This window comes from Geospiza fortis, unplaced genomic scaffold (genome assembly GCF_000277835.1).
Source record: "Geospiza fortis unplaced genomic scaffold, GeoFor_1.0 scaffold407, whole genome shotgun sequence".
Taxonomy (NCBI): Eukaryota; Metazoa; Chordata; class Aves; order Passeriformes; family Thraupidae; genus Geospiza; species Geospiza fortis.
The window spans coordinates 984,366-1,003,375 of NW_005054507.1; the positions used below are offsets into that span (position 1 = coordinate 984,366).

General features: G+C 42.3%; 1 protein-coding gene across 1 annotated transcript in view; it reads right to left on the reverse strand.

Annotated features, from left to right (window-relative positions):
* SPAG16 (sperm associated antigen 16) overlaps window positions 1-19,010 on the reverse strand; it is a gene marked incomplete at its 5' end in the record, with an annotated part of 197,080 nt that overhangs the window by 95,219 nt on the left and 82,851 nt on the right. The window contains one exon of the mRNA XM_005428842.2: window positions 8,902-9,028. Coding sequence (XP_005428899.1) covers window positions 8,902-9,028 — 127 coding nt within the window. The remainder of the gene's footprint in view (window positions 1-8,901; window positions 9,029-19,010) is intronic.

Sequence of the window (19,010 nt, forward strand, 5' to 3'; positions counted from 1 at the left end):
TAATCCTAAAATTACAACCATTTTTCTCTGAGGAACAGCTCTGCATAAGTCTAAGTTAAATGCCTCAAAGGCATCTAAATCAGGATTTTCTTAGTAGTGGAACAGCCTTAAAAACAAATTAAAATTATGCTTTCATGACAAAGAGGATTTTGTCTCAGGCTTTGAATTCCTTTCAAGGAAATGGGTTTATTTTGTACCCATGCAGGCTTGACAAAAGGAGGCTGCACATCCTGTGGTGGGAGCAACTGGTGGCATTTTTCCCTTTTCACCAAAGATGCTGCCAGGCAACTGCAGAGATGCTCTGAACTTTGTCTCACTCACCTTCCTCCACCTGCCCCTTGAAATGCAAGCAGGACTCCCAGATTGGCCCATAAAAAATAACAAGCACTGCTAGGACATCTGTATGGAGATTATATTGTTAATCAATATATTTTGCATAGCCCCATGGATCACTTGGTATTGATGATTACGCACTTTAGCTCCTGTGACAATTTGTCAATAAAATAAAAATAAAAAAAGGCTAAGGACAGCATACTTTTAATTCAAAGATGATCTCTTTCTTAAAAAGAAGTGCCACTTTCCAAGCTCTGAAAAGACCTAGCTCATTAATAGATTCCATTTACCAAGTGGAGGAGCTGTTCAAGGAATCAAAACTTTCTTGGTAATCACAATACAGGTATCTGAAAGTGAATAATTTTCTTTTAGACTTTGGCTACTTTAAAAAATGAATATTGAAAAAAAAGGACATTTGCTAAAAAGGTATGTTTTGAGTTAGTGAAAGTGTGTTATTCAAACTCAACATAGACTGGCATAGTTTTTACCCTCACAAAGGAGAAAGAAAAATGCTGGTTGTGGACAGTTTTAAATATCTTTTTTTATGGAAGTGACATTTCATCTCCAAGTTTTAATCTAAAATATGAAGTAATTTGCTTTCTAAGAGGGAAGAGAACAGTGGGTGAACAGATCAAATTCCCTAAATTATCCTTACGTTTGAAACAGCATACTTGAGTTACTTAGGCAGTCACAAGGATGACTTTTTTCTCCAAAGCATCCCAGCCTCTCTGGATTCTCTCCTCTCTCAGGGTTTGCTTCCCTTAAACAAAACTACCCAGGTTCTCTGTTTTCCTAAATGTGCTTTCTCCACTCCCAACACAAGCCTGGGTCAGCCCACAAAGCTCCCAGCTAACTAATGACTCTCGATTACTGATGAATTTATGTTTAATTTTGGCAGTGACAAAGATGCAAATGGCTGATCCCTCCAGATTGCCTGACCTATCCAGTCCTTGGCAGAGACTACCTGGCCATTCCACCTTCCATATTTAACACACAGAAAAGACCCACAAATACTAAGCCAATATTTCAGAAATCCCTTTCCTTTATTACCGCATATGAATGATGAATGCACTATTGATCCTCTCTTTACATACAGATGCTGTACTCAAAACACAGGACCTGGAGAGCTGTCGATATTTAAGAGGAGCTTTCATGGAAGAAAGGCTGTGATGACTTTCAGAGGTCCTTCATCCCTGACTGTCTGCAGGAGTAAGTTAATCAGGAGATGAAGCTCTTGTATCTAAGCCAGGCTTGGGATGGAGCTGTGCAGTCTAAGTGAAAGTAAGGAGCTCTCTTTTATCACTGTAAATACATTCAAAGGGGGAATGGGCTAATTGCAGCACTCTGTGAGCTGGAATTAATATAAACAATAAATACAAAATGGAATCCATGAACCTGGTAAAGTTACAAAAGCAGTAAATGTTAGAGATGAGAGGTTGAATACATTATTGTTTTAAGACTTGTGCCTAGTTAAAATGAGATTAGAAAAAAAAGCAACTTCTTGCAAGCCATTTTAATTCGGTTTGTGGATAGCTGCTGGAGAATCAAAATTTTGATCAGTTATGCCCCACTTGGGATGAATAAAGCTCCAATTTTCAGCTTCTGTTAGTTTAATACAAGGATGGCAAAATTCATGTGGACATTCCCTTCATTTACTCTTGGAACAAACAATTTGCTCATCCCCATGTTTTGGCCGTCTGCCTGAACTGCTGGAACTGTTGCTTCTCCTTGAAGAATAACATTTAACCAGACAGATGATAACCCAGTCAGCCTGAGGTCCTCAAAAGCCCCCCTATCAGGTCAATATATTGCTCTAATGAGGAACAACCCTGGCTTCCAGAACATTGTTTTTCTGTGGGAAATCTGCAGGCAAGGGAGATGGGGATATTCAGGAGTACAGCCTGTACTTGAAAAAGGCTGGCTCTATTAAATAGCTGTCCATCTCCTGGCACTCCAGGGAAGGAAGCATGCCCCTCTAACAAAGATGAAGGGAATATCAATGGGGCTAATCTCTTCAAAGTGCTCAGTGCTCAAAGCAATCGCCTGCAGTAGCACAGTCCCCACCCTCATTAGCTCAGCAAACACAGCCAGACACAAAACACTATCTGCAATCAGGGCAAAAAATGTAAAATACAGGGGTTCCAAGCCACCTCCCTTTCATTTCCAAAGGACAAATATTTCATACATTTTAAATTATGTCTGTACTGAAAATAAAGTAATATATTTTAATAATCCCTTTTCTTTCCCTTCCAGCATATTTAAATATTGTGGCATTTGCTTGTATTGAAAAATGGCCATGACACAACAGAAATACTGCACAGCACAACTCTCCCCCTGATCAACAAAGGGGGAAAATTCATTGCCAGTTTTTTTCCTTTGGCAAACTGCAACAGTCACAAATAAGGAGAGTGATAGTTTCCTACCCCATGAAACAAGGAGACAAAACGATCTGTCAATCAGCTCTTATTTGTGTAAGTCCAATCTACCCATTGCCTCCAAATTAAAGAATTTTTATGGTCAGGAAAACAGATGTTGTGCATGAGAAAAAATGGCATAGAGCAGCAGAGAGGGAAGGAGTGAGAATTATGAGACAAGGAATTATTGTTGAATAATTCAGTCTTGCAGCACATCCTTTTATTCCCATGCTGACCATAGGAGTAATTAAGGATGGTCAACCGATGCTGTAAGCACTCCTCAGGGAAAGGGGCTGACAGGGACGTCTTGCTGATCTGACTTCCGAGGGGAAGCAGCACGATCAGGGCTGGAAAATAGGCCATGCCTTGTATAAACCAACTCACACCACGCTGGAATCTCTACAGGGAGCCCACTAATGGATTCACCAGTGCAAACACGTGGGCTGGGAGGGCTACCTAGGGACAAAACATCAATACTGGGGCAGTGACAAACAGCACACAGTTGGGGCAACAGCATCTGCTCTGCCAAAGCAGGGATTTCACCTTGAGGCACAAAGGACTAAACCTTTTCCCCAGTGTGGCTGAGGTGAACCAGCCCACCAGTAACTCCTATCCAAGGAATCACTTTTGAAAATCTTTGGCTTGTATAAAAACAGCTTGGTCAATAAATGGACCTGAAAGTTCATCTCCCACTCATCTCACAGTTTAAAGTAGGGATCCACATTCAAACATGGACCCAACGTGTATCACAGGCTTTAAAGGGGAGTTTTATAAAGGGATACTCAAGTTCAGACTGAAGAGAAATAGAACCAGAGAGGGATGGACAAGACAAAGGAGAAATGGAGAGCCATCACTGCTTGAAACTTGCCAGTGTAAAGCAAAAGGCCTGACTTTGGTGTTCAGCCCTATCCCCTTTTGGAAGGAAAGAAAGGGAGTTTTCCCTGACTATACTTGGCCAGAGGAGGCAGACACAGATCAGACACACAGCCCTGACACAGCACTTGCACATGAGCTGAAGCCAAGAGGAAGTGAAGATGACCTAAAAGTGCTGATTATCAAACAATAAATGGCAAACTAAGATATGCAGGTGGCTGCATTTGTGCTCATTAAGCAAAATCTGTGAGAATGTGGATCAATTATATTCAAAAGAAACAGACCATGTGAATCCTTAGTTAGTACAGAAATGGTGTACAGGGATGCAGGAAAAACCCACAGATCTTGGAATGCTGACCATAGGAAAACAAATGGTTCTGAAGGGACAGACATTAAGCAATTCCTGATGGGAACAAGGAGAGGAACAAGTGATGTACAATTACAAATGGACTTAAAAAAGGTCTGAATGAGAAGCAAAGCAGGCAGCAAAGTAAGTCTCGATTCTCTATGTAAAGAGCAAACCTTTCAAAGACTTAAAAGATGTGCTCCAAAACCACAGCTTGGTCACCCGGCTGCCCTGTCAGGAAGAGTTACAGCACTGTAGCAAGTCTGAACTGAGTAGTAACCAGAACTGGGAGTGTCTGAGTGAAAGGGCAAGTGCCAGTACAAATCCAAAGAATTATACTCCTCCTGCATCCCCTGTTGCTGCACCAAAGGAACTGGGATGATGGAGCACAGCCCACAGCAAAAACAAGGCAAGAAGAAAGCAGGAAGGGGGAAGGAGAGATGTTTGGCTCATGGCGAGACAAGAGGGAGAAAAAGCACTTCTTTAACAATTGTTTAATCCTTCTTGGTTTGTTTTCTCTCAATACCCAGAATCAGTGATCAGAAGGTTGTGTTAATTGTCAAGAACTTCAATCAAGTAAAAATTACCCAAGCTGAGGCTGTATTGCCTGTGACAGCATATAGATAGTCAGAATTGAGGCAGGAAGTCAGGCATTGAACCACAAGGGGAAAAGCACCCTAAGGAATCAATTGATGTTATCAAGTAATCTGCCTTGGAGATTAAAGAACACAGAGCAATAAAGTGTTGTAATGAAAAAAGCTTTTGAGTCAGAAATGGGAGGCATAGGGAAAAACACACATTAATGTCAGCACATAATTGCTCTATGTGGACAAAATCAGATGCCTCTAAAGAGATTACTGCTAAATTCTGTGCTAGAGGATTCTTCTCCCATCAAGTGTGACTTTAACTGTAATCAAAAGGAGACAAATACAGAAAGTAAGTTCCAGAAACTGCAAAACAAGCAAAGGGTAAAGATCTTGTCCTGCTCCAGTTCTCTTTATATGTGGACATAGTGGCCACAGTCAGCACCTGAGATCTGCAAGTTACAGGTGCACCCACTGCTGATTCAGCCTCTAACTCCAAAATCCACTGTTGGCTTCCCAGCAAATGAGAGCTTCTTCCATCCTAGAAAACTCTCCACCCTACCAAGATGAAGCTTTATCTCCTCAGTGCCACTTAAAAGAGTATCAATTAATCAAAAGTGTGAAGGAAGGGAGAAAAGAAGGAGCAAAGACAGATACCTGGCTCTGTCACCTTAACACCAGCTTGTCTTTGCAGTCAATACACCAACCAAAATTGAGGAAATCAAAGAGAAAATTGAGAGGGCACCTCACTGCAAGATTGATTTGCAAGGAGTACATCTGCCAGTTCTGTTCTGGTAATTGTTACCAGATCAGGGATGTGAAAACTGTAATTTTGGAACTTTACCTGATATATTAATATCTCTATTCTCCATGTCCCCCTCCATGTGGGGATTGCTTGTGGCTTTAACATCATCAGTAATAGCCCAAATAATATCAAGTGCAAATATTGAAAATGGTCCAGCAATGACATCCCAGAAATCCTGTCAATAATTCTGTGTTCAGTAAAAGGGTGGGTAATATAGAGATGAAAATTTGTCTCTGCTATTTGACACCAAGAACAACTGCAGAGGAACAGCAAACAATTGCCAGCCATTGGACCAATGTTTGTCCTGTGGTTATGGTGCTGGGTGATGTCATGGGATGTGTAATTAGGCAAATTAAGCTTGCTTTCAGAGAGCAACACTGAGCAGTTGCCCTGACCCCACCATGGCTGACAGTGGTACCATCTGTTCACTGCCAACGTGTCTCCTGCATCCCTAGATGGAAATGTTGTCTCCTAAAACAAACAGCTTGTATCACAAGGTAGTCTTGATCCTGCCATTTCTCAGCTTTCACATTCATTTACAGCTTTTACATTCTTTTAATTTACTTTTCCTCAGGATAAGACACACACCTATGGTCCTTGGGAGAAGCATGGAAAGGTTATTTGTTCATGCTGAGAGCAGCACAGCCCAGCCTGGCTGGAGGCAGGTTAAATGTTAACACCTCACTGTATCTCCAGAGCTCAAAATAAAGCAGTGCATTTTTCCAAATATTATTTGCTTGCCCTCAGCCTTATTGTAACTGCTCTTGATTTTGGATTGTTGCTGTGAAGTGGGGCTTGTTTGGTTTGTTTGTTTTAATGTGCTGTGATAATTAATAAATACATCATAGCACACAAGCTAGAACCTTCTGCACCTTCTCTTACATATGCAATGCTGGGTTGTGATTAATCTCATTTACATTTTCTAAACAGCAACTGGAAACACTAAAGGTGGTGACAAGAGGGTGCTCCAGGGATGCATGAATGCTACACAAGAATATATGCTCATGGAGATGCTGTTGACTTGCACATAAAAAAGTAAAAGGGAATTTAGTTTAAAAATCAGTTATTCTGTGGTCCATCTTGCACAGTAACTCTGGTCAGCCATTCACAGCATGCAGAATTCAAAGGACATGTTAATTGTGTATGACATCAGAAAAATTTCTGATATTAAACACAGTATTGAAGAGCAATACTAGCAGTAGGCTGAGTCCCAGGCAGCTCCATCGCCATCTCTCACTGAAAGACCATGAGCTTGTTGCAGAAAGTGCAGGACAAAGCAGAAAATCCTCATAAAGTGCAGTGGTAATTAATAATATAATTCTTTTCTGTTTATTCACAAGTATGGAAAAGCCCACCTTTAAGCTGAGCTAAAGAAAAGCTGAGGCAGAGTGCAGCTAAAGCAGAAAGATTTCTATCCAACTGTTGTCACTACTTTATCTAAGATCTGACTGTGGCTCTGATCAAGCAGGAAATGGCTTTAGGCTGCTATTTAACTAACAGTGCTACTCAGGCATTTAGGCCTGGACCAGCAATGGATCACTGGAACCAGCAAGGCTCATCCCCAAAAATGCCATCAGGAGAACCCCAGTAACCCACAAACTCTACCTTTGGGAAGCACCTCCCACCTGGAGCATGTCATACCCACAAAGGTAACACCACTTAAAAATAAAAGGCAGTATGTGCTTGTCTACACTGCATTTGCAAAGATAATTACTTGAAAACAATACAAAGGAAAGCAAAACAAATTCTTCCATTAGCTGGGGCCTTCCTATCTCCAACCTCAATCTTGTTTGCTGATACTGCCAACCTTTTCATAAACCTCTTCTATCATTATTAACTTTCATTTAAATAATTACTGGGCAGAAGAAAAAAACCTGCTCACCCATGGCTCTCTAATCTAGTAATTAAGTCCACCTGAAAGAGCTGAACAGTTTGTGCCTCTGACTATTAATGCAGTCAAGTATTTTACACTGGGTGGTGTAACATCAGCCAGAGAGACTGAGGGACACAGCTGGAAACGGAGCCATGTTTTGATAAGGAAAATCAACACAAGCTGCTCCACAGGCAGAGGTCCTGACTGAGGCAGATGTCCCATTCCCACCAGGCTGTTAAACACAGGATATATTTTATCTACTCTGTCCCTCTTGCTGCAGGTACAATATGTCTCAGCCAGGTATTTGCCTATCTTCAGCCAGCTGGAATTCCGTCCTTCTGCATTCTGCCTCTCTGTGATCATCCACCCCAATTTGATAACTCTGTTGTGTGGTTACTCCTGCAGAGATAATTTTGGATTTTGTCCAAATGATGGAAAAACGTGCCCATTTAGATAACCTGAAGCTGATAACCTTTCTAATGGAAAGTTCCCATCTGGCAGAACTATTACAACTGCATTTTTCAGGGGTGGGGTTCCACTGCAAATGACCCAACATTATACACCATAAACAAAGATGCAAAACTTCTTCAAATCCTCCTGAACAAAAAATGAGCTCTTATTCCAAATTACACATATAAATACAATAGTGGTTAAACTTGTCTTTGGGAAACTGCCCAAAACTGGACACTGCCAATGCATTTTTTCTCCCCTGGAAAATGCAAGCACCTTATTTAATGATACAGCAGAGAGATCCATGAAATCACTACACAGATAATATGGAATTTGATGTCAAAGTTTCTTGCCAAGGGACTCAATATATTGATAATATGCATTCCTCAGTATGTGGGTCATTGTGACAAAACACCATCCTATTATATTTCTTTAATGATTCCTTATCATTCCTCAAATTCTATCAAAGCTTTATGCTTTATGAACACATAACACAAATGTATACTTATTTTTCATGTGCCTATATATATATATATTATGTTATATATTGTTGTATTATATCATGTTGCACTAGCTTTGAGTAAAACCATTTCCTAAGCTAGCATCTAATTCTCTGTTGCAACAGAGTCTGTGCTTTGGAAATGAAGATTGTTTTAAAACAAAAATGTTTTAGAATGGCCCCTCTTCAAATGAAAATGCAATGTGCACTCACAGTACTGCTGACATGGTAATACATGGTTGATGATGAAAAAATAACTGCTTAATTCAATTCCTGTGCCTAGTAAGCAGCCCTGTCAGCACGATGAAGTTCTGAGGCACTTATAAGAGGACTTTGTAAGAGTGCTATGAAATGAAACTCCAGAATTAGCAAATAAAAGAACAAACAGTAATGGGGAATAAACACCACTGGAACATAGGTAATCTCACAAAGCTTTTTACCCCCATTGATCAGTTCTGTACTTTATGTAATACTGTTGCAATTAATTGTACTCTTTGTTATTGTGCATTTTTCATTCTATATAAATGGAGCAGCAATCCAGTTTGGCAGTTTAGCCCATAGAAAACAAACATATTGATCATTGCCGCAATCAGGCATTTCTTCTTCCAAATTACCACATCTGTGCTACCTCACACATGTTATCTGCCTCCAGAACTAGAGAGAGATTAGAGAGATTGCAAAACAAACCATGTTTTAGGGGGGAAAAGCTGTTTCAGAAGCCTACCAGAGCGATGAAAGGCCACCTGGTTGGCAGCATGGGGACCTGCGTCGATGGAGAGAACAGGGAGCAGCATCCGCATGTCCCAGAGCTTCAGCACGCCCGAGGAGTCACAGGAAGCAATGCTGTCCCCCTGCCAGAGATGGAAACAGAGTCAAGGCATTGCTTCTGTCCCCTGCCAGCAGCAAAGCCCCTGGCACAGGGCTGGGCAGCCACACACAGCAACTGTATCTAAACAAAGAAATAAATAAGCTGTTAGATGTGAGGTTATCACAGCCTCTTATCAGCTCTGTTGGCTTGAATAGCAACGGAGAAAACGTGACTTCTAAAGAGACCAGTTCAGGAGAAACTGGAAGTACAAAGGCGAAAAAGGTCATCCTGAATTCTGACACCAGTGGTCACTAAGAACAGGCCTTGTGGGTCTTTTCTTCTCACACAGCCACAGGATCGGCCTTTTAGCCCTGACTTCCACAGGTTTTCCATGGGAAGAGTCAAATGAGAGCAGAACAGACGCTCCTTCCTGTCACAGACAATTTTATGAAAAATCCTTTCCTTAGGATTTTTTCTGCTGAGAAGCCGAGAGGCCTCAGAAACAAAATGTAAACAATTATTATCTGCTGCTGTGGAATGCAACAGGGGAAGCTGTGATTGGTCTCATGTGGTTGTTTCTAATTAATGGCCAATCACAGTCAGCTGGCTCAGACTTTTGTTTTTAACTTTTTGTTATCATTCTTTCCTTTTCTATTCTTAGCTAGCCTTCTGATGAAATCCTTTCTTCTATTCTTTTAGTATAGTTTTAATACAATATATATAATAAAATAATAAATCAGCCTTCTGAAACATGGAGTCAGATCCTCGCCTCTTCCCTCGTCCTAAGACCCCTCTGAACACTGTCACACCTTCCCTGCTGTGTATTCCACAGACATGCTAAGGGACAACTCCCCATCCACTTCAGGGCTGCACTGGATGATCCTTCTGGGTCCCTTCCAGCTCAGAATATTCTGTGATTCTGTGAGAAACTCCCTCCTTTCAATGAGCCAGAAGCATGCAGGGACTATGCAAGGAAAGAGAGCAGGACCGTGTCTCCCATGCCTCTGTTCAATATTAACTAAAACCAAAACAAACAAAGAAACAAACAAGATCCCCCACAAACAAAAAACCCAAACAAAAAACCCCAAACAAAAAACACCCTATCCCACCCAAAAAACCCCAAAACAACCCAACCTCCCCCCCTCAAAAAACCAAAAAACCAACCTCTACTCTAAAAATAATTTTTTGATTAAGTAGCATATAAATAAATGCAACAATCAAAGAAGGCAGAGTAAAGGATGCCCAAACATAACTTTGTTCAGCTAATTCCTCCCACTAGAACAGAAAAAGCTGCCCAGCTACCCATGCAGAACATTTACTTTTCATTTGAACCTCCTAAATAAAGATTCAAATCCCTAAGGCAGCTCAGCTGGCATGCACTCACACTTATCAATGTCTTTTACAATTTATGTAAATACAAGAGTATATTAAAGAATATTGTTTGGAAGGGGAATCACAATGGTATGGGACTAAAAATCAGCTGAAACACAGGTCAGATACCGCATCCATGATTAAAAAGAAAAAAATTTTTTTACATCTCCCACATAAATAGTACCTGCAATAAAGTGTGTGGTGTTTTCTAGCAAAGAGAGGATTTAAGGTCTTAAAATATCCATCAGCTTCTCAACTAGAAACTAATGGCTTGCAAAACACTACCCTGGTGTAAGTAAAATGAAATCTTTAGGTTCATTTGGAGGAGATCTAAATGTCAAAACTGCATTCTGGCTTGTTACAGGGACTAATACAGACTTAACACCAAGAAACAAAGTAATGATTGCTTAGAGAATTCAGCAGCCAGGCTCTCAGCACCTGCTGTTTTGCAAAATAAAAAATCTTCAACCACAATTATACCCCACCCAACACAGTGCCATGAACATCATGGCTCTTTGAACTTTCTCACCAGCTATGCCCACTGAATTCCCCTTCATTTCATCTGGATCCTTCCAGCAAGTTCAGCCTGTACAAAGGATGAGGGCAAGCAGGCTGGTCGGGAAACAAACTACAAAAAACTCCAAAATACAACAACTACACTCCAAATTGTTGTATGGCTTGAACTGGATCTCAGGAAAGCAAATTCTTGATGTGGAGGAAAAATGCCATCATCGTGGATATAAGACTTGAAGAGCCATCAAATCCAGTCCCTTCCTGTTACAAGCAGTGTTTTCATACATTTGCTGTGTTACAAGTGCTAAATTCCACATCAGCAGCAATTCCCCCATCCACCTCATGCTGCTGATCCAAAGCAGCCCATGAGTATAATAGGAGTGCAAAAGTGCTTGTTCACATGCAACCTGTGTCCTTCAGGTTAAATAAAAGTGGGGTTTTGCAGCAAAATGCCCTTCTTGCCTGTCCCTGATGCATTTCAATTACTGTGTCATCCCACTTGGACACTATTTTCTTGGACTACAGATAATTAGCTCTTCCTTCTCTCCTTCCCACCCTTTCCAGCTAGCACTGAGCCTGGATTAATTATGCATGTACCCACTGCTGATGTTTATCAAGTAACTCCTGCCAAACTGATCACCAATTTTGGAATGAGCTCACATTCAGAGAATCTAGAGACGCACATCTCAGCTGATCAGAGGGGTTGATGGAGCTGGCACACAGGAGTAACTACAGAGTGGGATGTCTCCTTCCCTTAGGTCATCACCCATCACTCCAGTAAAGGGAAGAGGAAATGACTATGTGTGTACAAAGATCCCTCCATTCCCCAGCATAAATAAACCTCTGGACCAGCTCTTCACACTTCACCAGCCTCTCTTTTCCACCTTCTTCTGCAAAGATTATATCCATCTCTATCAATGGCCCACTTTGGAAATCACTAGTATCCTTTACACCTGCTATTTCATACCCTTTAATATGACTTTGACAGAGATTGCATTTTACTCTGGATTTTTTTTCTATCCAGAGAGACATTTTAACAAAAAATACTTTGGGGGGTGTGTGTGAGTGGTAGTTTTGGTTTGGTTTAGAAATGTGTGCCTTCCCACTTGTTTTGTATGTGTCCAATAAATGAGTTCAATAAATGCTGCTTAATTACAGCTTTGGTAGCTCAGCAGTTCTGACCCAGATCAATGGCCAGCCCACCTGGGTGAGACTGCACATAATCCACTCAGGGGAGTTACAGGAGACACTCCAGGGGCTGCTCTGTGACTCCTCCTTGTGTCACCTACAGTTGCACCCATGGATTTTCAATGTGACATTTCTCCTGTAAGTAACAGCACTGCCCAGCTGATGGATCATAACAGCACTGAGAATGCATCCCTGGAACAGACATTATGCAAACGTCGATCAGAGACAGTCCCTGCTGCAAAGTGACTGAGAATAGAGGGCTGACTTTGACCTTCTCACTGGCCCTGATGTGGGCATTGTTACTAGTGGCATAATTATGAGGAAAACACTCTAATTTACTTGTATTACAGGTTTTCCCTTCTATCCATTAATTTTGCTACAGTAGCTGGCATATCACAAGAGAGGAGCCATTCCCCCCTTTCTCACAATCCTGCCATCCCATTCTCTGCCATGTTTACTTTCCCCCATTGCTACTACAGACCCCTTAGGTAAACAAACCTCCTCTCTGGCAGGGATTTACAGTCCAACTGTTTTAGGTGCCAGTGCACTGCACTACCCTCACTCCATCTGGGCTCACTTGGTCAGGGCCTGCTGTTAATAGGACTGAGGCTGTGGGTTCAGTCCCTGCAGGGGCTACTCACTGCACTCAGTATCTTTGGGGTTCCCTTCCAACTCAGATTATTCCGTGATTCTGGGATCTGTGGCCACACCAGAAAGGATGAACCCCCTGATCCCTGAATAGCAGCAGTGCTAGAGAAACCTACCCTGGGATCATCCCATTGTGCTGTGTGCTGGGTGGCCTAGACAAGATGGTCCTGCCCCAAAGGGTTCACACACTGTCTCAGTGGCAAAGATAACTAGTTTTGCTGTCACAAGCCTGCAGACCTTTTAACAATTTCCTCCCAGAGGCCTGGTATAAACAAAGTGTGTGTAAAATGTAACAGCCAGCAGTGTATTTGGCCTGATTTCTGTGATTAGACAGCACGCCTCATCAGGAAACAGAAGTAAGAAAACAGACTTCTGGTGGCAACATATCAATGTACACAAACAGGTATTTGATCAGCCTTGACACACTCTGCCCACAGACTTATTACTAAATGCATTAATTATCCCCGATCCCGAGGCAGCTGTTCACTGAGAACATCACATAATGATTTTGTTAGTGAGCTGGCTATTACACTCCAGCACTCCTTTGCTCTATTCCACACCTTATCCAAATCAATTGAGCTGGAGATGGGGGATAACAACTTTTCAATAGGAAGAAATAAAACAGGACTGTAACCAAGCTGAAAAATTATTTGGAGTTATACACCATTCAAAGAAAAAGAAAAGGATAAGTCATATGTTAAATGAACTCATTTCCATCTGGCCATGGGCCATTTTCAGAAGCTTTTAAGGCAGAATCACTTTAAATTCTCCTGCGAGCTTCTGGCTTTTTCATCCCTGCTACAGTTATTATTTTAGTCATTCATGGAAGAACCCCCTGCCTTGCTTATGGTTTTCTTCTTGTTGTTTCTTGCCACACTGAAGTCTTTTTCATGATGTATTTTGGATGCTGTATTTTACTGAACAGCATGGTGGACCATCAGGGCTTGACTGATTTCCTACATGTAAAAGGAGAAGACAATGAGTTCCAAGGAGAAGAGGTGCAAGAGCAGATTCCCCTTGTTCTGATTTCCATTCAAACTACATTTGCTGCTGCTCAGCCAAGTTGCATTAGCTCCTTTAATCAGAGAGCATGTAGAATGATTCTATAAAACTGGTCAGACTTGCTGCCTGGTCTATAGAATCAAGCTGGTACTGTTTTGTGTGTGCACGCTGGAGTAATTAAAGAATTTATACAAGGATTCAATTAGTTTGCATTCAAAGACTGGCTCTGTTCCAGGCTCTACTTAAAGGACTTTGCAAGTCCTTTAATTGCCTTCACAGTTACATCCTCCACTCTTTACCTTCCTGCCAACTTAATGAACATCTTTATATTCCAGAATACCTCCCATTAAAATGGACATGCTCAGCTCCATATGCATCACAATCCCAATCTCAACTGACACTTGCAACAAACCAAATAATTGTTACATCAGGAATGAAAAGATTCATTTAGTTTTCACGTGGTTTTTAAAAATCCATTTCCTTCTTCCCTTTTCTTAAAAAGTGCATTTTTTCCTTCTGAATATTAATGATTAGCAATGGGACTAATCACCAGGTACACCTTAGGTGAATATTCCCTGAAAACTGCAGTTTTACACCTGTGAGAAGGATAAAAATCTGCATAATTATGTCTCTTGCTTATAAACACACCTCTGGATTTATTGCTGAAAGATCAATAATACATGAACCACGTCAGGCTGCTTTATCTCATTTAGACTGCAATGGGATCCTCCCAGGAGCATCCTCTTTAGAGCTGAAGGCAGGTCAGTAGCTATTCCATCACCTTTTGCACATATTTTTAAAAAGGCAAAACAGTGACTGAACAGCGTCTCATTTCACTATGACAGTCCACTGCTTTGCAATCCTTTGTTTCCAGGACAGATGCAGCTGGATGAGCTGTGTTTTAAGGGACTCCTGCAATGACTTTGACATTTTCATCAACCCCAGTGGCAACAGACCCGTGGTAGGCCCCTTTCCAGCCAGAGAGAAGCTTGATAATTACTGTCCCTTTCCATTACTCCTGGGAATCTGGTTGAACTTGGCCATGACAAAGGGCTGATGAGTTTCTTACTGGTCCTGCCAGCCTTATTCCCAGTCTCTGAACACAGCAAAAGGAGTTTTGTTCTGTGTGCACAAAGCTGGTGGGAACTCCTCGCCATGAAGTGCCAGTAGGCAAGGAGGCCACATCAGGAACAGCTGCCTCAAATGGAGAGGCTCCAATAATCTGCATTTCTAAGGCTCCCTGCGGGACACATCCTAAATCACTTAACTGTACCCCCATTTCATACACCTTCAAGGGAATGCTTTTAAGAGAAGGAGTCATTACCTCCCACATTTACAGCATGAAGCACATCAGAAACCTGAGGAGAGTTATTACCTTGTTGCAATACAAAAACTAAATACTCTCCATAAAAATAATGAGAAACACAGGCAAGGCATCCAAAGCCCTGTCCCTGTGCCACCCATCCCACTGTGGAGCAGCAGTGAGCAAGGGCAGAGAGATCCCAGGAGAATCCAGGCAGAGGTGGGTGAATCTGCTGTAGTGGTTACAAGGAAAAAGATTTTAATGTCCAATTAACCCAAATGAATTATGTAAAATATGATAAAGATGGAGGAAAAATGTAGATGCAGTCCATTATTAGACTAATGACTAATCAATCACCACCCATTTTTGAAATATCATGCTTAAAACATCACAGTTTCAAATGAAAATGGCATCTTTTTAGAATGGAAGTACTTAGCTTGGCAAAAGTACAGAGCTACAGTGATTACACTTTCTAAGTGCAGTGGTGCATTTTTAACAATTATGTGCATCCAGAGTGGCGAAAGCAGTGATCAAGGGTTATTAACAGGCAGTGCCAGTGTTTTCCTAGCTGCTCTTTTCCTACCTTTGTCCTTTTATAGTTTTGACTTCTGCATTGTGATCAAAGTTGCAGAGGCAGAGGATCAATTGTATTTCAAAGCAACTGAAAACCCAGAGCTCACGAAACTGGGGTCTGGCCTTTACAGCTTTGAATAGCCAGGAACTGGTGAGATACCAGCTCTTGTGGGGGTGAGGAGAGTCCAAGATATTGATGCAAAAACAATAATCTCAAAGCTCCACTGTTGGTTCCTACAGAAGAATCCTCCAACTTTCTTAGCAGCTGTCAATGAACAACTCGATTTTGCACTGAGTAGAACTAGTAGAAGCTGACCCAAGAAAGTAGCCATTGTTGCTTTCAGAGTATATGTGATGCCTTAGGTTTTAGCTTTTATAGTTTTCAGATTCTGTGCTGCTTCAGTGTGTACTTCTGAGCTTCACAGTAGGGGATGGTGAGCTCTCTTCACAGAGCAGGGGGACAAAACAATTCCTTCTCTAGCTTGGGATCAAGGACAAATGATGCAAATTTCAGAGCATAAACAATGGTGAAGAGAGAAAAACAAGAAGGATGGGACTTCATAACCTGAAGCTATAATTGGACAATTAATCCTAATTTGCAAATGGACCAGAACCTATAAAAGTGAGAGACCCCATGACCGGTCGTGCATTTTGTGACCATTTTGGTTCATCTTGGGTGTAGCCCTGGCTGGGCTCTTGTGCTGCCCAAGGTGGATCCATTGAGGCCTTTTAATAAATCCCTGCTTTATCCTTTAACTCTGTCTGGCCTCTGTTCCAGGTCAGCCTTCACAAGGCATCATATGGAGACTCAGAACACCCCTTGTGTCCTCCAAAGGAGGAGCTCCACTAGAAGTAATCCATGGCAATGGCAGAACTTTGTTGCAGCAGAGTTTCCAGTTCTACTGGCTTTCAAAAACAACCACAGATCACGGGTCTCTGGTTTGTGTACATGCACTCTGCAGGGTTTTCCCTTGCTGTGTGAAACCTGGGGAATCTCTCTTCCCTTTGTCACATCAAGTAGCAGGAAGTGCCTGGTGGTGTGTTTGAGGAGCACAACACATACTAGGATTGCAGAAACCCTTTGCATAAATTTACATAAGAAACCACTGCACTCCCTGCAGAGTTACTGCTCACAGTAGTTGACATTGCACTTGAAACAGTGCTGCAAAGGGAGCAATAGCTTTTGCAGGGAGGTTTAAAATAATCAGTTTTGTTTTTCCCTTTCTAACCATCAAAGAAGGGTCTGAATTCTGGGAGCTGTGCAGTGAGAGGAGATGAATGATAATTGCCATTACTGGCTTTTCTCTGCATTTCTGTGAGATACCATGACTAAAGTAAAGTTAGGTGCCATCATTACCTGATTAGACACTCCTGAGAGCAATGAGCATAAAAATTCCTGAGCTACACCATGTTTGTGCACAGGGATTTTTTTGGTATTCAGTTCCAAATGTGAAAAACTGGGTACTATTCACTGCAGTAATGTTAAAATACAGATATAATACATACTTTCTTAAATTCATAAATTAGAGGCAAGAGATCTACTGCTGAAATGCAAAATTGTTCATTTTAAAATGCAGAACATCTAAGTCACTGAAAGAAAATGAATGTCAGTAAAGTACACGTGCTTTTTTTAAAGAGAAACCACCAAAGGAGAACATAAAATCATGGAATCATTTAGATTGAAATAGACATCTAAGATCATTGAGTCCAACATATTTGGCTCCTTAGCTTGTCTTTGGGTGTTTAGTAAGAGGAACTAAATGCATAAAGAAAATTAGAAATATATTCACAGAAGCTTACACAATTCTGAACTCCAGTAAATGTATGAATCTCTCTCACAGTTTAAATGTATTTCAGATGAAAGAATGATCAGTTCAACAAATATCATTCCACTATTTTGAGAACTACTTCACAAAGAAACAGCTAAATATTTATGGTGGGCTGACACTGCTGGGTCCCAGGTGTCCCCCAAACCCACTCTACGATTCCCTGCCTCAGCTAGACACAACAGAGAAATAGAACAAAAGTTTTGTGGGTTTGATTAAAGACAGGGTGATATCACTCACCAAGAATTGTCATGGACAAAGCAGACTTGACTGGGGAAAAAAAAAAAATTAATTTATGTAGGAGACTGAAGGAATAGTTAACAGGCTCAAAACAACCAGGTGGGAAGTGGGGTGGAAACAGGGTGAACTCTGTCTCTTTTTTCTCCTTCTTAAGATACATTGTAAATCTGACTGAAAAATTCCAGTCAAGCCTTCTTACCTGCCTTGTTGTGTCTGGGTAAGTTGAAGATCCTGAAGTGCCTTACTCAGTCTGGATGTTGTTCAACATTTTGCCAAGTACCTTATTCTACCTTAATGTTCTAAAGTCTGCAAGTCAAAGTTTGTTACTGAACCACCTGACAATTTAGTTGTTTCTCCCATGCACTGCCCAGATTAAATCAAACCAGCCTCTCCTGAGCCCATCAAGCAGGACAGGGCATTCCACCCTCATGGACCTCACCATCCCCATGGTCCTCAAAGCCGTCACAGCCCCCACTGCTCTAACAGCTCCCACAGCCCCCAAAACCCTCATGGTCCCCACTGCTCAAACATCTCCCACAGCCCTCACGGTCCCCATTGCTCTAGCAGCCCCCACAGCCCCCACAGCCCCCAAAACCCTCACGGTCCCCATTGCTCTAGCAGCCCCCACAGCCTTCACTGCCCCCACAGACCTCACAGCCCCTAAAGCCCTCATGGTCCCCATTGCTCTAACAGCCCCCACAGCCTTCACTGCCCCCAGAGACCCCACAGACTTCACAGCCCCCAAAGCCTTAATGGTCTCCATTGCTCTCACTGCCCCCAGAGACCCCACAGCCCCCACATGCCTTCACTCCTGCCCTTCCTGGTCCCCATTGCTCTAACAGCCCCCACAGCCTTCATGCCCCCCACAGACCCCACACGTCTCACAGGCCTCACATCCCTCACAGCCCTCAGAGCTCTCACAGACCCCACATACCTGACAGACCACACATCCCACACAGCCCTCACACCCACGACAGCCCTCAGAGCCCTCACAGAGCCCACAGCCCTTACAGCTCTCAAAGCCTTCCCAGCCCTCAGAGCCCCCACACGCACCACAGCCCTCACAGGCCCCATGGCCCTCACTAACCTGAGAGTTCTCACAGACCCCACAGACCTCTGTAGGATACCAGAGAAATGGCTGACTGGCTCAAAACCACCAGGATGGCCACTGCTCCATCCTCCTGTCCCCTTGAGTTTTAGTTAGCCTCTGGGCCACTGAAATGGTGGTGACTGACCTGTGGCCTGTCCCAAATGGCAGCGACTGAGCCATAGCCAGCCCCAAAATGGCAGCTGCTGATCCAGAGCCTGCTGAGGGCTCTGACATGGCCATGACTGAGCCCTGGCCTGCCCTGAAATGGCGG